The sequence below is a fragment of the Erinaceus europaeus genome, chromosome 7, assembly GCF_950295315.1.
Source record: "Erinaceus europaeus chromosome 7, mEriEur2.1, whole genome shotgun sequence".
Taxonomy (NCBI): domain Eukaryota; kingdom Metazoa; phylum Chordata; class Mammalia; order Eulipotyphla; family Erinaceidae; genus Erinaceus; species Erinaceus europaeus.
This window is the reverse complement of record NC_080168.1, coordinates 52092700-52116792: the sequence shown is the minus strand read 5'-3', so window position 1 is coordinate 52116792 and position 24093 is coordinate 52092700. Positions and strand designations below refer to the sequence as shown.

General features: G+C 40.4%; 1 protein-coding gene across 1 annotated transcript in view; it reads left to right on the top strand.

The window, feature by feature from the left end:
• PLBD1 (phospholipase B domain containing 1) overlaps window positions 1–24093 on the top strand; it is a 58774-nt gene that overhangs the window by 13612 nt on the left and 21069 nt on the right. The window contains exons 2-6 of the mRNA XM_007533141.3: window positions 334–553; window positions 14239–14322; window positions 16241–16379; window positions 19724–19864; window positions 20802–20946. Coding sequence (XP_007533203.1) covers window positions 334–553; window positions 14239–14322; window positions 16241–16379; window positions 19724–19864; window positions 20802–20946 — 729 coding nt within the window. The remainder of the gene's footprint in view (window positions 1–333; window positions 554–14238; window positions 14323–16240; window positions 16380–19723; window positions 19865–20801; window positions 20947–24093) is intronic.

Below are 24093 nucleotides of genomic sequence, written 5' to 3'. Positions count from 1 at the left end.
TCATAGTACGGACTAAGTATATATATTATGTACATAGTACATAGTAAATATGTAATAAATATATATTATATAGTACATACTAAATACATAGATACTTCTATGTGTCTATTAACCACTACTGTTCCTGTGATTTATTTATAATAAATAAATGTCAAGTTCCACTTAAAAATGGTAGTCATTTTTGTATTTACATAGAAAAGCTTGAAAGTAATATACTATTTTTGGTGGGGGAAATCAAAGAGCAACTGGATTGAAATTTTTTGGTTGCATAGGAAATAAAAATAGTACCCATCACTCAGTTTATGCATCCTTCCCTCTTCCCTTTTCTTCCAGAAATCTACTATGCTACTGCATACTGGATGCCTGAAGAAGAGGAAATACAAGTCAAAAATGTACTGGACAAGAATGGGGATGCATATGGCTTTTACAATGACTCTATGCTAACAACAGGCTGGGGCATCCTGGAGATCAAAGCGGGCTATGGTTCTCACCAACTGAGCAATGATGTTGTCATGTTTGTGGCTGGATTTTTGGAGGGCTACCTTACTGCTCCGTAAGTACCCCAATTGTGGTGGGAAACTACCACCAGAATTACATCTGTCCCTCTAGTTAACCCCTGCCTAGAAGTCTCAAATTGTGATACTTCATGTAAATAAATGAAGTATCACATAAATAAATAAATAAATAAATAAATAAATAAATCTTCATGGCAATCACCTCTTTAAATCTTTTCCTTTTGAGCCAGGGAGGTGGTTTAGCAGGAGAGGGTTTGCCTTGTGGTTGTAATGATCTGAATTTGACTTCTGACACCACATAAAAATGGAAAAGAGATAAATTTTCCTTGCTATGCACACAGGCCAGGTTCTAACCCCAGTACTACATAGGAGTTTCATAGTAAGATGGGGAGCTGTTGTTCTATGGTGTATCTCTCTCTCTAATTAAAAAAAAAAACAAACTATTATTTATTAGGGCTGGGAAGTGGCACACCTGGTTAAGTGCACACATTACCATGCATAAGGACCTGGGTTTGAGCCCCTACTCCCTACCTGCAGGGGAAATGTTTCACAAGTGGTAAAGCAAATCTGTAGGCGTCTACCTTTCTCTCCCCCTCTCTTATCTCTCCCTTCTCTCTCAATTTATCTCTGTTCTATCAAAACACAATAGAATGAAAAAAAAAAAGTGGCTGCCAGGAGCAGTAGATTCATAGTGACACAACCAAGCCCCAGCAATAACCCTGGTGGCAATAAAATAAATAAGTAAAATTATTTATTTTATTTCATTTGTTTTTACTAGAGTACTGTTCAGCTCTGGCTTATGGTTGGGTGCTAAGGACCTTGTTGCTTTACCACTATGCTATCTCCTCTGCCCCTCTTTCACCATATGAATGAAGAAATCAGTTTGCAACTAGTGAAATCATGCACACAAAGTCCCTAGCTTGATAAAACAAGTGAAATGTAAATGATAGAGCAGTGTCTTTTTTCATGAAAAAAAAAAAGAGGATTAGTTTTAAGTGCAATGTAAGAGCATTTATTTTCAATGGTCTTGCAGTAATTTGACATGGACAGATTTTAAATCTGGACTTTATTATAAGTGTTCCTTTCAGTTCTGTTGTTATTTTCCTGCTTGATTCTTGTGTCTTTCCTTTATCTTACAAAAATAACTGGGATGGAATTCATCATAATGCAATCAGGATGCATCCTTTCTGGAGGAAAGCTCTTTAAAGAAAAATTGCAACTCATTTAATCAAGCCTCATCCATCCTTCAATATAAGAAGTATCTTCTTGATGACTTAGCTTTTTCCTTTTATTCTCTGTAACCTAGATTTGTTGAGTGTAGCTTAACCAAACCTTATTTTTTTGAGCTTCTGCCTTAGTCACAGTAAATTCAGAGCCAATCTTGATCTACTCTTAGTACTGAAGATGACATCAAATGTTGGGTGGTAAATTATTGGGTTCTGACTGTTGCTTTTTTTAATTTAAGCTAGAAACCCCTGTTTTATTTTATTTTATTTATTTATTTTATTCAAGAAAGGAGACATTAACAAAATCATAGGATGGGGGGGTACAACTCCACACAATTCCCACCACCCAATCTCCATTTCCCATCCCCTCCCCAATAGCTTTCCCATTCTCTATCCCTCTGGGAGCATGGACCCAGGGTCATTGTGGGTTGCAGAAGGTGGAAGGTCTGGCTTCTATAATTACTTCCCTGCTGAACATAGGCGTTGACTGGTCGATCCATACTCCCAGTCTGCCTCTCTTTTTCCCTAGTAGGGTGAGTCCCTGGAGAAGCAGAGCTCCAGGACACATTGGTGGGGCTTCAGTCCAGGGAAGCCTGGCTGGCATCCTGATGGCATCTGGAACCTGGTGGCTGAAAAGGGAGTTAACATACAAAGCCAAACAAATTGTTGAAGAATCATGGACCCAAAGGTTGGAATAGTGGAAATGAAGTGTTGGGGGGTACTCACTGCAAACTCTAGTGTACTACTGCTTTCAGGTATATATTTGCACTGGTTTATGGATACATGTGAACATATGCTCTATCTCCTGGAACCTAGTCTATATCTAGGTTTTGGGACTTTGTTAGGAAATGAACCAACTGGGATGGAGTTAGAGAATACTATGAAAGGAAAGGTCTCACCCGAGTGATGAAGCTGAAGGGTTGTCGTTCCACACCTGAAGTCTCTGGACACAGTCTGAAGTGAAGCATGCTGGGGTGGCACTCGTTGCGTTTATTAGGTTGCAATCAGCAGATGCAATATTATTTGATAAGAATTGGGAGAAGCATACGGGAGAGTGGGCCCTACCCTAGGGTCCCAGGACTGGGGGAAGTTTAGGCTCTATAGTGGAAATGTGAGGTTCCTGCTGTCTTAGGGTTCAAGAAGACAATGGATAGTTATTGCTATCATCACCTTATTTGATAATTGGGTTAACTTTGAAAAGTCCCTTTGTTTGACATACAATCAATTTCCCCCTCTCATATTAATTAAATAGTGATTTATATGACTACAATTTAATAGGTGTGTACATAAACACCATTCCCATCACCAAAAGATTGTGTCCCGTCCCATCCCACCCACCCACTCCCAACCCCCACTCCCCCGCCGGCCCAGGAAGCCACATGTCCACTCCTCCCCACCACAGGGTTCTTACTTTGGTGCCCTACTTTCAATTTAGTCAGATCCTGCTTTTAGCTTCCCTTTCTGATCTTCTTTCTCAACTTCTGTTGATGAGTGGGATCATCCCATACTCATCTTTATCTCTCTGACTTAGCTCACTTAACATAATTCCTTCTAGCTCTGACCAAGATGGGTCAGAGAAGTTGAGTTCATTGTTCTTAGTAGCTGCATAGTATTCCATTATGTATATATACCACAGCTTTCTCAGCCACTCATCTGTTGTTGGGCACCTGGGTTGCTTCCAGGTTTTAGCTATTATGAATTGTGCTGCTATGAATATAGGAGTACACACATCTTTTTGGTTGGGTGTTATGGAGTCCTTGGGGTATATCCCCAGGAGAGGAATTACTGGATCATATGGAAGGTTCATGTCTAGCCACAGAGTCTGGACCAATTTACATTCCCACCAGCAGTGCAGAAGGGTTCCTCTGTCCCCACAGCCTCTCCAGCATTTGTTGCTGCTGTCCTTTTTGATGTATGCCATTCTTACAGGAGTGAGGTAGTATCTCAGTGTTGTCTTTATTTGCATTTCTCTGACAATCAGTGACCTGGAAAATTTTTTCATATGTTTGTTAGCCTTTTGGATCTCCTCTGAAGTGAATGTTCTGTTCATATCCTCTGCCCATTTATGGATGGGGTCATTTGATATTTTGGTGCTAAGTTTGCTGAGCTCTTCGTATATTTTGGTAATTAGTCTCTTGTCTGATGTATGGCATGTGAAGATCTTCTCCAATTCTGTGAGGGGTCTCTTTGTGTGATAGTTTCTTTGGCTGTGCAGAAGCTTTTCAATTTGATATAGTCCCATTTGTTTGTTTCTGCTTTAGTCTTCCTTGCAATTGGGTTTGTTTCATCAAAGATGTCCTTGAGGTTTAGGTGGGAAAGTGTTTTACCAATGTTTTCCTCTAAGTATTTGATTGTTTCTGGTCTAACATCCAGGTCTTTAATCCATTTGGAGTTGATTTTTGTTTCTGGTGAGATAAAGTGGTTCAGTTTCATTCTTCTGCATGTTTCAACCCAGTTTTTTGCATGTTTCAACCTAGTTTTCCCAACACCATTTATTGAAGAGAGCCTCCTTCTTCCATTTAATACTTTGGGCCCCCTTATCAAAGATTAGATGTCCATAGGTGTGGGGGTTCCTGTTTTATTTTTAGACCAAAATTTTGTTACCCTATCATACAAATCCCCTTAAGAGTATCCTGTTCAATATTGGCGTATTGCACCAAAGTAAAAGACTCTGGAGTGGGTGGGGAGAAAGGATGACAGAGGACCTAGTGGGAGTTGTATTGTTATATGGAAAACTTGGAAATGTTATGCATGTACAAACTATTGTATTTACTGTCAAATGTAAAAAATTAATTCCCCAATAAAGAAACTAAAGTAAAATAAAAAAAAGAGTATCCGGTTCAGAGATATGCAAAACTTTACAAGCATGTAAAAACCTGCATGTTTCTTCCTCCTCTCTAGTCATTATCCACTTCTTTCTCTGCTCATTCTCATGGCATTATTTCAATTGAATTATAGATTTGGAGAAATCATATCACTCTAAATAGGTTAAAATAATCCATGAACCTAGGTTGTGGTGTGAAGGGAACAACTCTAACTGTGAGAGTATTTAAGATCGCATTTTTCTTGGATACCAGAGAGCTCAAGGAGTTTGAGAAGTTTTCTGATGAAAGAGGTCTTCCAACATCCATATGCCTCAGAAATATATAAATTGCTTACATTTATTTCTTAAAGATATGGTTACTACTCTGTCTAATCAGAAATTGGTTCTTTGATGTTACTACTATGTCTATTCAGAAATTGGTTTTGTTTTGTATTTCTGCCATGCTCTTTCAAAAAAAATTTTAAATCAAGACAGAGTGGCAATGAGTCAGAAAGACTGAAAGTGCCCACAGCATGAATGCTTCCTTTAATGCAGTGGGAGCTAGTCTTGAAGCTGGGTCACACACACAACAAAGCAGTGCACTATCCAAGGGAGCTATCTGGCTGGCTCTTGCCATCCCCTTTGAAAATAAAAAGAAGAAGAAGATGTGTAGTAAGGACAGATAAAATAAACAGCTTCTCAATATTGTGAACCAAAATATGAGGAGTTGACAATTGAGTCTTCCTTTCATACCAGTAGCCAGTGACGTGGAGTGCAGAAAAACATATCTAGTGATAATGATCTCAGATTATTGCTGGTCCTTAGAAAGTATTGGAGAACTTTTGGCAGCATTTCTACAGCAAAGAATAATCTAAAAAGAAAGCTTTCATCTTAATTAGTCTGTGAATCAGATAAAAAGGCAGCCAAAGCAGACCAAAGAAGGCTTCAGAGAAGAAACTAAATTAGCGTCTGGTGCTTGATAGATGAGAACCATTTGGCTTGGCCTGAAAGAGGAAGCAAATCATTCTGAACAGAAGTTAGCAGAGTACTGAAAAAAGATATGGAGTGTGAGTTGCATTTATAATGAGCAAGAGGTGAAGGCAGAAAACAACAGGCTCAAAAAAGAGAAAGGGGGCCCTATTGTGAGAGGCTCTGAGTGGATGTCCATTCAACAGGTATGCTCTATTCTAAGCAGAGTGTTCAAACATTTGCTGAATTGAAAGATGTTCTCTGTGTTCATATCTGTCTAGTCTTCATGTCTATGGTCGCTCTCCTCACCAGCACAAAATGAACTTCCTCTGGTGTGGTACTAAGCATGTGAAACTTTGATGTAGCTTATTGAGCAGAAGATGTTGGTGAGCAGGAAGGTATGTGACAAATAACTGGAGAGAGTGGTTAAAAGACAGAAATCGATATTTATTTTTTGTGAAAAATGAGGAGAAAGGTGAACAAAACAAAAAGGGAGTTAGAAAGGACAAAAATGGAGGAAGAGGAGAACAAAAAAGAATATAACCCAAACTACCTTAAGAAGGGTATTTTCCTTACACAGCTTTTCAGAGGCTGTTATTCTAACTGCATTACCAAAAAGCCAAATAAGCAGGAACATTTCAAAATAGCCGGCATTTAAGGGAACTGATATAGCCCTAGCTCAAAACCCAGAGTAGTGGAATGCAACCCAGAATGCTTAAAACAGACCCATAGCCATGGGTCAGAGAGGAGAGGGAGGAATAACTAATTTTCTTCCTCCTCCTCTTTTTCTAATTTATTTTTATTTATTAATTTTGTCACCAGGGTTATCCCAGAGGTCATTATATCCTTTTTCTTTTTTGATAGAGAGATAGAGAGAAATAAGGAGACACCTGCAGCACTGCTCCACCCACCACTTGTGAAGCAGGGCTGGGGCCTTTATGGGGGGGGTACCACCATCCAACCCCCTTCCTCCCCTAATATTGCCCAGGAAATGAAGACATTCTACATTCTCATGCCCAAGAATTCATTCTGAAGGAACAAGATAGGACAAATGGAGTAGGGAAGGAACAAGAACTCCAGCAGGGACACAGAATAGAAGGAACACAGAATAGAAGGACTCATGAGAATTGCAGCTCCCACAGTGTAGGCACCACCAAGGATCTCTGCACACAGCCACATAGCTGTGTCTACTGTTTCCACTGAGCAGCAAGAGGCAATGGCTCCCTCTAAATAAAGGTATCAGACATCCTCTCTGAAGCAAAACCAGAGAATTTTAAATGTCAGCCCCTTGAAAGTTGTGATTCTAGTGGCAAACCAATTGTGGGAATACATGAATACAAGACATAGGCTAAGTTGGTTTGTCTTCAGTTATACATGGGAAGTTTTCCAAGAAGAAATAACATCTTCCTATATACCCATAATTTCATCAACTTACAATGTACACTTGTAATTATTATTACTACTGTGTAAAGCATGATCCACATAAAGAGACACAGTTTTGGAGCAGGGCATCAGATACTGGGATGGGGTAGGTGCCAAAGATGATAAGAGAAAAACACCTTTTTTCTTTCTTTCTTTCTCTCAGCTTGCAAAATTGCTTCAGAATTAAGAATTGGGGAGCTGCCACTTTCCCCCACATCACCACCTTTACAATAAAAATTGGGAGTAGCTCCCAAATATGGGAAAAGTGTATAAATATTGTTGACTGTAAACCCCATCAATTTGATCTGGGCCCCATATTCAGCATAGGAGCCTATGTAACCTCTGAATTCCTGTAGGTCTGAACTTTCATTCTGTGGTCATGAGTAGGAACATTCCAAGTTGCACTAATTTCAGGACCTGTTGTTAAAATTTCGGAGGCTCTTGCTGGCCAGCCAGCTTCACGGCGGGTAACAGAGACGCGGAGACACACGGCTGGGCAGGGAAGCTGTATTTCTTTATTCAGGAACAACGATTCATAAACTAAACCAAACTAATCACCAAACAGAACTCTGCTGTCCCGGAGCTACGAGCAGCAGATCGCTTTCTCTCCGCTCCTCTCCTCTCCCGGATCAACTAGGAATACCAAAGGAGACCACCCGGACCGAAACAAGACAGGACTAGAATGACCACAGAAACCCAGTAAATCACCCGTGAGTACAAACACGCATGGCTGGTGACAGAGAGGAGAGAGGGGCCTAAGGAGAGATTAAGTGACTGCTAACAGTTCAACAGTTTGTCAGTGGAGACACCACCTCCAGTCTGCTCCACCAACAAGGGGACAGCTGAAGGGAGGAAAGGACTCCCCAGAGACTCACCAAGTACAACTCTGAGTCTCCATTGCTACTACCCTCAGAATCTGGAGCAGCAACAGGGAGGGACACCAGGGCACAGAGATCTAACCGGGAAACTCAGGAGAAGACCTATACCTCGGTGGCATAGCTGAAGGGCTGTGAAAGTCTCTTTGCATAACCACTGGATTATCTCTGCCACACCCTGCTTTATCTCTTGGTCAGGAGTCATTGATTAAGCCAAGAAGCCTATTGATAGTTTAAAAGCCCTCAGGCTACCATAGCCTACAGGGGAAAAAAAAAAGGCTTTTACACCACTGAACTCCAACTCAGGGATTGAAAAACCTCTTAACTTATATAAAATGGTTAAAACAACAAGAAAAAATAATGGAGACTCGAACCAGGACAAGAGTTCAGCTAAAAGTCCTCCAGAGGGCAAAGCACAAAACAACGAGTTCAACATCCAAACATTAGCTAAGGAAATAATAACAGGAGTGAGTAAAGAATTTGAAAAAATTGTAATCAGAACTGCAGGAACAACAAATGAGAACATGGAAGAAAATTCTAATTATCTCATGGTTAGTAGAGAGCTGAAAGCTGAAATTGCTGAGCTAAGAAGGCAACTAGCTGAACAAGCTAAAACAGTATCAGAGCAGGGCAATAAAATAGATGAACTCCAGAAAACAGTAGAGGGCAGAGAGAATAGAATCAATGAGGCTGAAGACAGAATTAGCAAGATTGAGGATGAATTAGAGACAACTAAAGAAGAAGTAAGAGATCTCAAAAAGAGATTAAGAGATGCTGAAAACAACAACAGAGTCCTATGGGATGACTTCAAAAGAAACAATATACGCATTATTGGCTTACCAGAGGAAGAAAGAGAAGGGGAGGAAGAAAGCGTTCTCCAGGCCATAATAGCTGAAAATTTCTCTAGTCTAGACAACACCAAAGACATAAAGATTCAAGAAGCCCAGAGGGTCCCAAACAGAATTAACCCAGACCTAAAGACACCAAGACATGTCATACTTAGATTGGAAAGGAATAAGGATAAAGAAAGGATCCTCAAGGCTGCAAGAGAAAAACAAAGAGTCACCTACAAAGGAAAACCCATAAGATTAGCAGCAGACTTCTCCATACAAACACTACAGGCCAGAAGAGAATGGCAAGATATCTATCGAGTGCTCAATGAGAAAGGCTTTCAGCCAAGAATACTATATCCTGCTAGACTGTCATTCAGACTAGATGGAAGCATCAAAACCTTCTCAGACAAGCAACAGTTGAAGGAAGCAACCATCACCAAGCCTGCCTTGAAAGAAGTTCTGAAAGGTTTCCTATAAACAACCAGACCACCACAAATAGAACATATATCAAAACACTCTAAAACTCTACAAGAATGGCGTTAAAATATCTTCAATCTTTGATATCAATAAATGTGAATGGCCTGAATTCACCTATTAAAAGACACAGAGTAGGAAGATGGATCAGAAAACACAACCCAACAATATGTTGTCTACAGGAAACTCACCTAACGCAACAAGACAAACACAGACTTAAAGTGAAAGGATGGAAAACTATCATTCAAGCCAATGGCCCACAAAAAAGGGCAGGAACAGCTATTCTCATATCTGACATGATAGACTTTAAAATACATAAGATTAAAAAAGATAGGAATGGACACTACTTAATGCTCAGAGGATCAGTCAATCAAGAGGACTTAACAATTATTAATATCTATGCACCCAATGAGAAGCCATCTAAATACATCAAACTTCTACTGAAAGAGCTACAGCAATATATTAACAGTAACACAATCATAGTAGGGGACTTCAACACCCCACTATCTCAACTTGACAGATCATCCAGGAAGAAAATCAGTAAAGACATAAGGGAGCTAAATGAAGAGATAGATAACCTAGAACTATTGGACATTTTCAGAGTCATTCAGAGCAAGTTGTGGTATATATACACAATGGAATACTACTCAGCTGTAAAAAATGGTGACTTCACCGTTTTCAGCCGATCTTGGATGGACCTTGAAAAAATCATGTTGAGTGAAATAAGTCAGAAACAGAAGGATGAATATGGGATGATCTCACTCTCAGGCCGAAGTTGAAAAACAAGATTAGAAAAGAAAAGACAAGTCGAATCTGAAATGGAATTGGAGTATTACACCAAAGTAAAAGACTCTGGGGTGGGTGGGTGGGTGGGGAGAATACAGGTCCATGAAAAATGATGAATGAAATAGTGGGGGTTTTATTGCTAAATGGGAATCTGGGGAATGTTATGCATGTAAAAAAAAAAAAAAAAGAAGTAGAAACGCAAAGCAGAAATTGACTGAGTTTGGAGTATGGCACCAAAGTAAGAAAGCAGAAGTATACTAGAGTTTGCAGTGAGTACCTCCCTAATACTTCCTCTCCACTTTCCCAAGCTTTGGGTCCATGATTGCTCAACAATTTGTTTGGCTTTGTATGTTAACTCTCTTTTCAGTCACCAGGTTCCAGGTATCATCAGGATGCCGGCCAGACTTCCCTGAATTGAAGACACCACCAATGTGTCCTAGAGCTCAGCTTCCCCAGAGACCCCATCCTACTAGGGAAAGAGAGAGGCAGACTGGGAGTATGGACCGACCAGTCAACGCCCATGTTCAGCGAGGAAGCAATTACAGAAGCCAGACCTTCTACCTTCTGCAACCCTCAATGACCCTGGGTCCATGCTCCCAGAGGGATAGAGAATGGGAAAGCTATTGGGGGAGGGGGTGGGATATGGAGATTGGGCGGTGGGAATTGTGTGGAGTTGTACCCCTCCTACCCTATGGTTTTGTTAATTAATCCTTTCTTAAATAAAAAAAAAAAAAAAAAAGAAAAAGAATTTCCGCTCAAGAAAAAAAAAAAAAAGAACTCTGCTGCACTCTCTCTTACTCTGGAACTCTGCTACTCTCGCGGGGTTCCTTGGGGCGGGGCCAAGCGGGCCCACGAAACTAACTGGACTGATCCAATTCTCTTGGCGGGGGAGAACTAGAACCCAATGTAAAGCATACAACAAGGACCCATCTTCCTCAGGTGGTAGATAGAGTATGTTATCCAACCCCTCTTCGGAGGATGGAGCATTCTTTACCATTGTTGATGCACATTGAGGGCAAGGTCCTATAGGGGCCCCCAAAGGGGTCCATTATGTTGTTCCTGATGGAGATGACCAGTGACAATAGAGAGAGGGATTTATTTGAGGTCTAGGCTCATCACGTCTGTGTGGGAATCCCAGGACTCCCCAACTAGGGCCCCAGCTGATGGAGGGGCCTGATAGTGACTGAAAAGTCATCATTAAAGTATGGCAATCTCTTGTCCTTATTCATCTTTTGTACTCCTTACTTTGATAAGGTTAGCTTTGGAGTGACTGAGGGAAGTGTTAATAGGAAGTAACTGAGGAGGGTATCTAGGTAAGTAGAAACTATTTCATTAGGTACTTCATGGTATCTTTTTAGGTCCTTCTACTTGCTTGCTTCATTTATTGGCTCACTGCAAACTATTGTGCACTTTTGCTTTAAGGTATTATATATTTTGTCCTAATTTTATGGATACATATGTACATCTGCCCTATCTCATGGGACCTACTCTATATCTAGGTTTTGAGGCTTTGTTAGGATGTGGACTACCTGAAATGGAATTAAGGAGTCCTATGGGAAAGGAAAGGTCTCACCCAAGTAATGATGCTGAAGGGTTGACATTCCATGCCTGACGTCTCTGGACACAGTCTGAAGTGAAGCATACCAAGGTGGTTCTCATTGCATTGAATAGGTTGGGATCAGCAAATGCAGTATCAGTTGGTATGAACTGAGAGAAGCATGATGGAAAATGAACCCCACCTTAGAGGTTCCAGGGCTGGGGGAAATTTGGGCTTTATAGAGGAAGCAGGAGGTTTCTGCTGTCTTAGGGTCTAAGAAGGCCATAATAGATAAGTTATTACTATAATCAAATTATTTGGCAATTGGGTTAACTTTGAAAATCCCATTGTTAAGATTTGCTGTATCATACAGGACTTCACCATAATTTATGTCCTTTGATGTGATATATATATCTGGATCTTAGGAAGTAACACCACCAGTTGCTTCTCTTCTCCTGGTCTAAGCTTTTAGGAGAGTCAATATTTCAATGACTCTGCCTATGGTCTGTGCATTAAAAAGTTTGAGACATTCAATCAATTTTTCCCCTCTTATATTAATTAGTGATTTATACAACTACAATAGGATTGTACATAAACACCATTCCCACGACCAAAAGACTGTGTCCTGCCCCGTACCCCCCCCCCCCCCCAGTGAAGCAGAACATCCACCCTCACCTTCCAGAGAATTTTATTTTGATGCCCTACTCCAAACTCAGTCAGATCCTGCTTTGAGTTTCCCTTTCTGTTCTTCTTTCTCAACTTCTGTTTATGAATGGGATCATCCCATACTCGTCTTTGTTTTTCTAACTTATCTCACTTCACATAGTTCCTTCCAGTTCCATCCAAGATAAGTCAGAGAAGGTGGGTTCATTGTTCTTAATAACTGCATTTTTTTTTAACCAGAGCACTGCTCAGCTCTGGTTTATGGTGATGCAGAGGATTGAACCTGGGACTTGCGGAGCCTCAAGCATGAGACTCTTTTTGCATAACCATTATGCTATCTACCCCTGACATATGGAGCAATATTCTCTATTTCCTTCAGAATATTGACAAGAGAAAGAGTGAGAGATGTATAATATGGGATGAACATGGAAATATTTAGATCAGGATAATTTTTCAATCACCTGGGGAGCTATAATTTACTGTCTAATCTGTGAGATACTCTAGAGACACAATAAAAATACATATATACTCTGCTTTGGAAAGTGGTGCAGTGGATATAGTATTGGACTTGGAAGTATATGAGTTCCCAAGATCAATCCCCAGCACACATGTATCAAAGTCATGCTCTGATTCTCTTTCCTCTCTCATAAATAAAAACTTTAAAAAGACACACACCCACAAATCCATTGTTTGTTTTGAAATGTTCAATAATTTGTTGCTTCCTTGAACTTCTATAATACTTTACAGATAACATTTGGTTTCTTTCTTTTTCTTTGTCCTCCTCCTTTCCTTTTTCCTTTTTCTTTTCCTTCCTCACAAATGCAAGTGCGAACCTCCAGGTTAGGCCCAGGTCCTTGTATCTCATGAGGAATCTCCAGGCACTCTTCCTCTACTCCCACGGCAAGTAATCGCATCACTCTTAAAAATATCAAATGACCCATCACTTAGTAATTATTTGTAGTTTAACATGAACCTCTACTCATTCTTCCCACTTTTTCTTCCCTATTCTCTCTCCCTTGGCTAACCTCCATGTTTTTTACAAAGTCTAAGAGTTCTTTTTGTTGTGTTTTTCCAGTTTGTTTGCTTTATTTACATTTCACATCTGAGTCAAATTATGAGGTAATTGTTTATCATTTCCTCACTTATTTCACTTAGTATAATCACCTTAAATTCCATCCACTTTGTTGATAAAGACACAATTTCATCTTTAAAAAAATAGTTTAGAAGTCTTAGTTTGTTATTTGTTACCCATCACTTAGTAATTATTTGTAGTTTAACATGATGATGATAACTAACATAGTTATTATATAGCATCTAAAATGTGACAGACATTATTCAAAGCATTTACTAAAGGTAGCTTATTCAACCCACATCATTGTACTCATATGATTATGAAAACCTGGGTACAAAGAGGTTAAGTAACTAGTTGAAAAATCACAATGCTAGTTAGCAGGAGCCTGACTTAAAACCAAGTTATTAAGCTACAATTTGTGTCACACAAATGGATTAATCACAGTGGAAGTATTAAAGGAGATGAATATGGTCTCTGATCCAGCAAATTAAAATATTTAAAAGTGGGAGCTGGCCAGTGGTGTAACTGGTAAAGTGCAGAAGTTACCATGCGTAAGAACCAGAGTTCAAGCCCCTGGCCCCCAGCTGTGAGGGTGGGAGATCTCTCTCTCTCTCTCTCCCCTCCCTATTTCTCTCTATCTCTATCATAATATAAATAGAGGTTGTGTAGGAGAAAAGCAATCAGATTGGATTTGGGAAGATAACTGCCTGTAGAGCAATAACTTGCATGCCTGAGGCCCCACATACTATAGGTTCAATCCTTGGTACCACCTTATGCCAGAGGTGAGCAGTACTCTGGTGTTCTCTCTCTCTCTCTCTCTCTTTCTCTCTCATAAGTCTTTTTAAAAAATATTTATTTATTTATTTGTTCCCCTTTGTTGCCCTTGATGTTTATTGCTGTAGTTATTATTGTATTTGTTATTGTAGTGCAGGCACAGAGCCCCAGCCAAAAAGGTTGGGAAGGTTTGCAATAGGATACATCTTAGTTAACCAAAAGATTAATTTACTATGGTGGGAAAATATAAGAAGAATGAAAGTGTAATAATTTTCATTTGTCATTTCAGACACATGTATGACCACTTCACAAATCTCTACCCCCAGCTGATTAAAGAAGCTTCAATTTTGGATAAAGTGAAGAATTTTATGAAGTATGTATAATGACTTTCTTCCTCTCATTGTTATTGAAACTGCTAGTCAAGAATCTGTCATTTTTTAGCATCAAAGTTTAGTGATTTACTACTGATTTATAATACTATTAAATTTGGGGAGTATCACTTCATACCTCTATGTATATCAGATGGACTGCACCCGCCACCAAAATTCTAGTGACAATGCATTAATTAGCAACTTGACTTCCTCTACCCATTCTTCTCACTTTTTCTTCCATATTCTCTCTCCCTTGGCTAACCTCCATGTTTTTTACAAAGTCTAAGAAGTCTAAGAGTTCTTTTTGTTGTGTTTTTCCAGCTTGTTTGCTTTGGTTATTTGCATTTCACATCTGAGTCAAATTATGAGGTAATTGTTTTTCACTTCCTCACTTATTTCACTTAGTATAATCACCTTAAAATTCCATCCATTTTGTTGATAAAAGACACAATTTCATCTTTAAAAAAATAGTTTAGAAGTCTTAGTTTGTTATTTCAAACATCACATTTTCCTTCCTCTTTCTTTAAGGCAAGACTCTGGAGTTGTTCTTATAGTATGGTAGAGCATTTGTTTTTTTTTTGGTCATGGTATGAAAACTAGTTACAAACAACATCCATTAATTTGGGCTCGTTCAGGGGTCTAGCTGACTATCACTTTCTCAGTTGCTAATACAACTAGAGTAAGATACCATCAGTTAATGTAAGGTAGGAACAGGTAAACCTCTGCATCATTTGAACCTGAAGGGTCCCTCTTAGTTTCTACTTAAGTCTCTTCATTTTCAATAATTTAGTGAGTAACTTTACCTGGGGTGCTAATCTGTAATATCCTCTGAAAGTATTTCCATTTTAATAGTTTCTGAAGACTAGTAATTCTCAGTATTCAGAAAATTAATTTTGTTTGTGGGATGACACACTAAAAGATTAACTTGGGAGTATAAGGGCTCTTTATGTGACCTCCCACCCCCACACTAAACAATCTCTTTATTAAAAGCTACAGTTCTACAGAGAATCAGTTAAAAAGCAAAACAAAACAAACAAAAAAACAACAGTAGTTTAGATTCCATAAAACAATGACATAAGAATGATTTGGAGACACTGAACAGATCAGAAGTTAACTTTAAGTTTACAAAATGCCCTCCTATATAGTTCAGAGAACTGAAAGAGGAAAGACAGATAAAAGGACGATAAGAAACGGGATTTTGCTATGTGTTACTAGAGCAGAGATTTTAAGGCAGGTAACTATCAGAAACAGCTGAAATAGAGTGAATAAACTATGAAAGTGATTTGAGATAAATGGAAACATCTGCAAACCACACTGTCCTTTGGACTTTTTTCTATTTTTGCTTGTTTGTTTTGTCTGTCATCTTCAAGGCTTCACCACTTCAGGACAACTTTTTCAGTTAGAAAGACGAAGAGGAAGAGTGAAGGAAAGAAATCAGCGCTGAAGCTTCCTTTAATGCAGTAGAGGCCAGACTCAAACCCGAGTTGCATGAATGATGAATCAGCACAGTATCCAAATGAACTATTTTACTGACCCTTTTCTCTGTTGATTAATTTAACAGCATCTAAATACAAAAGTAAATCTATATAACTTGACCCTACTGACATATATGAAATTCATCTGGACAGTCTGTCTTAGGTCATATTTATATCTCAATAACTCAAGTAGGTCAACCTTACATTACATCTGTGTTTGGTTCTAGATATAACATGGAGGAAATTATAAAGTAGAAGTCATAGTCCTAGTGAGAAATTATAAAAGGATTTGCCCTGATCTCCTTTCAAACTGATTGGAAAATAACAAGATCTAGAATTTAAACTATAATATAAGAAACTTAATACATCACTTCTAAATTTCTAGGTCTAGCTTATCTTTGGACTACAATGGAAACCTCTAGTACAAATTTAATTTCTCTTCCAGGAAGCAAGATCAGTGGACCCGTAATAACATCAAAGATTATAAGGATGACCCATTTTGGAGACATACAGGCTATGTTATGTCACAATTTGATGGGATGTACTTAGGGGCAAAAAAGAGAGCTGAAATAGAAGGAACAGAGGTAAGATTTTAAAGAATTTACTGAGAATTTATATGAAATAGTAATCACTTTGCAAATTCTATTTTAAAATATATTCCAACTAAAAAGCAGACCAAATTAGGACTAGAGTGTATTTTCCTTGCACACAAATATTGTCGTATCTATTATACTGTAATGCTGATTCAGTCAGGCAGAAAATTCAAACTTAATGCACAAATAAACCAGTTTGTGTCAGTGTTTTCTCAGCCCCGTTCTCGAAACTGTGCTCTGGAGTAGGTTCAGGAGACTGGTATGATTGTTTAACCAAATAAAGATAGTGTTTTAGATGATCAGTTATGTAACTTCTGTGCTGTTTGTAAGAACAATTATCTGTGACAATCAAAACATACTAAACATATATGTGTGTGTATGTGTGTGTGTATTTTAATATAATGCTAGGGAATGAACTTAGGACTTCATGCAAGCAGCTACTGCTGAGAAGTCTCCCTGAGCTATTTTCTATATTTTTTTAGGGTAGAAGGGGGAGGGGGAAATAATGTATTACTCTACCATCTGTGGATTTCCCTTGGTATTCTCTGTGGTGGTCCAATGTGTGTTGTTAAAATTTTCAGACTCTTGTTGGCTGGGATAGCTTCACGGGCGGGTAACAGAGACGCGGAGACAACAGCTGGGCAGGGAAGCTGTATTTCTTTATTCAGGAACAACGATTCATAAACTAAGACAAACTAATCACCAAACAGAACTCTGCTGTCTCTTTGCGGCGGCACAAGCACTCTCTCTTTTTCTCTCGAACTCAGGAACCCCCTTTTCTCTCGAACTCTGCAACTCTGTCACTCTGGAACTCTGGCGGGTTTCCTAGGGGCGGGGCCAAGTGGGCCCGCAAAATTAACTGGACTGATCTAATTCTCTTGGTGGGGGAGGGCTAGAACAAACCAATGTAAAGCATACGACAATTCCCCCTTTTCTTTTTAACTAAATGACTATACTATCAAGGGTGTGGGGTGAGCAGAAACATATATCATACAGGCATTTTTTTTTTAAAAGAAACTTGCACAAACATGGAGAAACATGCAAGCGACAAGAACCAGTGTGCTGCTAAGGGAAGGCCTGGGGCCATATCTGCCTATGTGGGCTAAACTTTATCAGCTTAAAAAAAACATTTCTTGCCTCTGGGGGGCTACTTGCCTCGACGGGCATTTGCATGGGGGCGGGGAACGGCCTAGAGTCCCAAAGGCAGCTGGCTGCAACTTACTTACTATGAAACAAAACTTGTAATTAGCATATCTACTGCTCGATCCAACGTTTCTAATAGAGAAGGAATTTGAGACTTTTACATATCAACAACGTCTTTTAACCTTTTGTTACACCCATTCAAGATGGAGACACACCCTAGGTGTGGGCTGGAGAGGAAACCTCAGGCATGAGAATAATTAGCATAGCCATTGTGTGATCTACCATTTCTAATAGAGAAGGTAATGGAGAGTTTTACATATCAACAAATCTATTTAACCTTTTGTTTAGACCAACTTAGTTAAAATATATTGATTGTTAACTAATTTTTACCTCAGACTTTAAATGTAAGTTAATTTTATCTTTATGAGAATTACGTTGAAAACCTTTTTCATTTAACTTTGTCTAGTAAGAATTTAGCCTTAAAGTTACTGTTTACCAAACTTTAAACATACACATAAACATGGTCATTAATACACGAGGAGAGAAACCTTTGTTACGAAGACATGTCATTTCAAACACGAATTTAAATCTGTACTGTCTTAGTTGTTGGGGGGGGGGGGGGTCACCATCCGGAGGTGGCTTCTCGCGCAGCTTCACTTCTAGGAATTGCAGGTTGCGATCTCTGCACAAATCTCTGCGTACTCCAGCTTGTTTGCCTTCAGACCGGACCAGCAGCTGGAGATCTCGTGTGCCCAGTTTCGGCAGGGAGCCCGGGGGTCCGGGAGGCCCGGGATGGTTCCAGAATTTATAGCAAGAGGGCAGGCAGGCCAGTTTTGTAGAAGGCGTGGGCCTAGGTGCCCAGGGGTGGCAGCCATGATAGGCCGCCGCGGCCCTGCCCCATGGCCCTGACATGTCTGCTGCCCTGTTCGCAGTGGCAGAGCAGCGTGGAGGGATCACGCATCCATCCAGTGCCCTGCGCCACGTGGTGGAGAGCCGGCTCCTGTGGGCTGGCCTCGGGCTCTTGCGTGTTGGCATCGGGCTCTAGCGTGTTGGCATCAGGCTCTAGCGTGCTGGCATCGGGCTCTTGCATGGTGGCATCGGGCTCTTGCATGGTGGCATCGGGCTCCTGCGGGCTGGCGTCAGCCTCCTGTGGGCTGCGGGGCTGCGGGCACAGGGGTTGTCTGGGCGCAGCCGGCTGGCTGGCTGTTTAACCAGGTGGAAACAGCAGCTCCGCGCCTCTCCTCCAGCCCGCTGGCTCTTCCCGCTGGCTGTTCTGAGTTCGCCCGAGCGAGTGGAAACCATAGAGTGGTCCAGAGATAAATGTTCCAGAAACAGCAAAACAGTCTCGTGAAGAAAGAGCAGAGGCCTTTGGAGATCTCTTCACAAGCAGAAGAGAAGGCCATAGTGCATAGGTAGCCAAATTGTCTTCACTTATCTGAGAGATGCGCAGGTCAGGTCCACGTGGGCGCCATTTTCCCGAGCGCTTTTTAATCACAAAGACAGGAGTATTCCATGGGCTTCGAGAATGACGAATGTGCCCCAAGGACAACTGCTCTCAGACGAGCTCTTTTAAAATTTTTAGCTCATCCCTAGGTAAAGGCCACTGTTCCACCCAGACAGGCTCATTAGAAAGCCAGCTTAAGCGGGGTGTTTGGCTACGAACAGTGGCATTTAGTATTGGGGGTGCTGAATAGACCTGGTATCGCGGGAATGAGTTTTACGCTCTGCAGAGGCGTCTGTGGATATCCTAACATTAAGACATTCCAAAAGATCCCTGCCCAGTAAGTTGGTGCTAATATTAGCTACCAAAGGGCGGAAGTGTCCGGTAGAACCTTCTGGGTCTTCCCACATAAGCGAGTCTCGTGTGCAAAATGCTCTCGTCATCCCTCCTATTCCATGTAAACTGGGTCCAATGTAAAGCATACGACAAATGTGCTGCCAGGGGTCAAACCCAGGACCTTATGTATGGTAAGACGTGCACCTTATCCACTACGCTATCTCCCAGGCCCCTAAAAGTTTCTTATAAAATACATAAAGTTAAAAGCACTTAAGCTACTATAAATTCATTGCATCACTTATATTAGGGGCTCTTCACAGAAGATAATTGGATGTATCCCCAACAAGAGAAAATACAGAAAATAAGCTCTCAGTGTGGCAAGTCTATGTTAAGTGTGGTCTTGATCTTTCTCCAGCCCATGACCATGTTCCAGATTCAGTTCCTGAATGGAGTGGGAGATATGTTGGATCTGATTCCTTCACTTTCTCCCACAAAAAACGCCAGTCTGAAGTTTTTTAAAAGATGGGATATGGGACATTGTTCTGCTCTTATTAAGGTGAGACACATAGCTATTCTTTCATTGTTCTGGTTCACATAGACTTCTTTTTTTATTATTGTTGTTATAGTTATTATTGTTGTTATTATTGATGTTCTTGTTGTTGGATAGGAGAGAAATCTAGAGAGGAGGGGAAGACAGAGAGTAGGAGAGAAAGATATACACCTGCAGACCTGCTTCACCACCTGTGAAGAGACTCCCTTGCAGGTGGGGAGCCAGGGCCTCAAACCGGGATCCTTACACTAGTCCTTGTGCTTCGCGCCATGTGCGCTTAACTGTGTGCTATGCTACCGCCCAACCCCCCACATAGACTTTCTATATGTCACCAAACATCACACCTGTGACATCTTCATCCTCCCTTTAGCTATATTCATGGGTTCATCTATCATAGGAGTATCTTCTTTCTTTCTCTCTTTTTTCTTCAGGGTTATCACTGAGACCCAGTGACTGTATGATGCTGCTGTTAGTTTTTTCTTGTTTGTTTGTTTTGTTCTTAATTTCTGGTAGATGGAGGATAATGGGCAGAGAGAGAGATAGGGAGAGATAGTAGAGACACTGTAGCACCTCTCCACCAGAGCTGAAACTCAGGTTCTCACACATGGTACCATATGAGCCACCTGCTGGCCCTTATAGACATCAAGAACTAGAAGGAGCTGATGAAGAAAATTGATGTAATGATATTATCTCTCTCTCTCTTCCCCCCCCTACTTCTCCCATGCTTTATATGTACCTGCTATCCCACCTCCCATAATGTTTCATTTAGGATGCCAGGTCAGTGTGTTCTTTTCACATCAGTGTTTAATTTTTGATTAGTTGACCATATTTTCTAGTAATAAATGTAGCAGTAAACATATGAGTTGACATAATCCCTATCTGCTTCCTACACTATTCATTTATCTGCATACCTCTGTGTCATTCACTATGATGCTGGCTATAGGTTCTTCCTGGATATGAGAACATCTATTTTGCTCACTCAAGCTGGTACACATATGCAGCCATGCTCAGGATATATAAACACTGGGACTTCAACATCACTGATAAAGAAACCAGCAGTAGTCGCCTCTCTTTCAGCAGTTACCCAGGTACATAATTTTGATTTTTTTTGACCCCAGGTTCTTTTAAAATTGAGTGAATTGGAAATAAAAAATCAAGAACATCTTTGAACTTCACCATCCCTCCAGCTAGTTCCACCAAACCAGCCTTACCCAATTGTGTTCTTAGTGAATACAGGAGTAATATGCCCCAAACCTTGGTATAAGCCCCCAGAGCTCTTTTTCCCTAGATTGCCTCATTCCTCTGTCCCTCATTTCTGAGAAAGGCAAGCATCTCAGTTTGAATGCATGGGAGATCCCACAGTGGTGACAGAAACAGGGAAAGGCTTAGAAAGACATCTGAGGATAAAATCTTGGCAATTCAGCATAACTGAAACAGAAATAGAAAAGTTCGGTGGTTACTGTTCATTAATGAAAATTTTTTTTTTTAATTGGGATTAGTGGTTTACAGTAAATACAATTGTGATACTATAAACCATTTCTCAATTTTCTGCAAAATGCTCTCCCCCTACAACCTAGGTGGTCCTCTATTATCATGCACCAGGACCTGAAAGTCCCCCTCCCCCCTCCTTTACTTTGGTGCAACACAAAATTAGTTGTTCTTGTTATTTTGCCTCCAGGGTTATCACTGGGGCTCAGTGCCTGCACTACGAATCCACTGCTCCTAGAGGCCATTTTTTCCCCATTTTTGTTGCTCTTGTCTTTGTGTTGTTGTTATTATTGTTACTGTTGCCATTGTTGGATAGGACAGAGAGAAACTGAGAGGCGGAGAGAAAGATAGACACCTGCAGACCTGCTTCACCACTTGCGAACCAGAACCCACTGCAGGTGGGAATCCAGGGGCTCGAACCAAGATCCTTGTGCTGGTCCATGTGTGCTTAACCTAGTACCCTACTGCCCAGCTCCCACTAAATTAGTTTTTGAGAGTGTTTTTTGAAGATGTGTAGTTCTAATGCTTTTATTTAACAAAATGGCATAAGCTGAGTTAATAAAGTTGTCAAAAACTCACTTCAACAAAATTCCAGGTTACAGCCATATAAAATAATATTTTCTCAATACACAAAAATTAAACTAAAAAACAAAAAATTATTGTTTTTTACTTAACTTTAAAAACTGAGTCACAACAGATCTAGTCACAAAGTATGAGATAGTGTAGCTACCATACTAAAATACAGATAACTGGAGGTTTCACAGGAACTCCTCTTTGCTATTATTATTATTTTTTAATTTTTTATTTATTAAAAGGAAACATTGACTAAGCCATAGGATAAGAGGGGTACCACTCCACACAATTCCCACCACCAGAACTCTGTATCCCATATCCTCCCCTGATAGCTTTTCTATTCTTTAACCCTCTGGGAGCATGGACACAAGGTCATTGTGGGATGCAGAAGATTGAAGGTCTGGCTTTTGTAATTGCTTCCCCGTTGAACATGGGCATTGACAGGTCCATCCATACTCCCAGCCTGTCTCTCTCTTTCCCTAGTGGGGAAAGGCTCTGGGGAAGTGGAGTTCTAGGACTCGTTGGTGGGGTTGTCTGTCCAGGGAAGTCTGGTCAGCATCATGCTAGCATCTGGCACCTGGTGGTTGAAAAGAGAGTTAGCATACAAAGCCAAACAAATTGTTGACCCATCATGGACCTAAAGGCTGGAATAGTGCAGGTGAAGAGTTGGGGTGGGGGGGGGGTTTCCTCCATTCTGTAGATAGCTAGTAGGCATATTTTAGTTGTATTCCAAAGTGTCTGTGGCTATACTAGTTTTTTTCTTTTTCTTTTTCTTTTTTCCCCTGAGCCTGAAATCTGATATGCAGATGGATCCTAATTATTGTCTGGGGAGGTGATGTCATGGCTGGCAGAAGGACCAGAGAGCTGAATCAGGGAAGAGAATAGCTCCCTAATATGGGAAAAGGGTATAAATATTGTTGACTATAAATCCCATCGATTTGATGTGATCTGGGGGCCATATTCAGACCTCTGCATCCCTCTAGATCTGAGCTCACATTCTGTGGTCATGAGTAGGGACATTCCAAGCTGCCTCAATATCGACCCATCTTCCTCAGGTGTAGCATAGTGTATGTTGTCCAGCCTCCCTTCAGATGATGGAACATTCTCTACCATTGTTGATCCAAGTTGAGGGCAAGGTCCTATGAGGGCCCACAAAGGGGTCTATTGTGTTGTTCCTGATAGAAATGACCAGTAACAATGGAGAGAGGGATTTATTCGAGGTCTAGGTCCATCATGTCTGTTTGGGAATCTCAGGACTCCCTGATTAGGGCCCCAGCTGGTGGAATGGCCTGATAGTGACTAAAGAGTCATTATTAAAGTATGCCAATCTCTTGCCCTTATTCAGCTTTTGCAGTCCTTGCTTTGATGAGGTTGGCTTTGGAGTGAGTGAGAGAACTGTAATAGGAAGTAGGTGAGGAGGGTATCTAAGTCTAAGTGGACACTATTTCATTATGAACTTCATACTGACTCACTACAGACTATTGTGTACTTTTGCTTTCAGGTATATATTTTGCCCTAATTTATGGATACATGTGAACATAGGCTCTATCTTATGGGACCTGGCCTATATCTAGGTTTTGGGACTTTGTTAGGAAGTGAACCTCCTGGAATGGAATTAGAGGATACTATGAAAGGAAAGGTCTCACCCGAGTAATGAGGGTGAAGGGTTAACATTCCATGCCTGATGTCTCTGTACACAGTCTGAAGTGAAACATGCTGAGGTGGTACTCATTGCACTGATTAGGTTACGATCGGTGGATGGAATATCATTTGGTATGAATTGAAAGAAGCATGTAGGAAAGTGAGCCCCACTCTAGAGGTTCCAGGACTGGGGGAAATATAGGTTCTATAGAGGAAGCAGGAGGTTCCTGCTGTCTTAGGGTTTAAGAAGGCAGTAACAGATAGTTATTGCTATAATCACATTATTTAACAATTGAGTTAACTTTAAAATATCCCTTTGTTAGGGTTTGCTGTATCATACACACCATTACCATAATTTATCCTTTGACATTATTTGTATATAGCTGTGCCACTGGTTGCTTCTATTCTCCCTGGTCTAAGCTTTTAAGAGAGTCAACATATCAAAGACTTAGCCTATGTATTAAAAAGACTCCGTCTGTGCTTTAAAAAGTTTGAGACATTCAATCAATTTTTCCCTTTTCACATTAATTAAA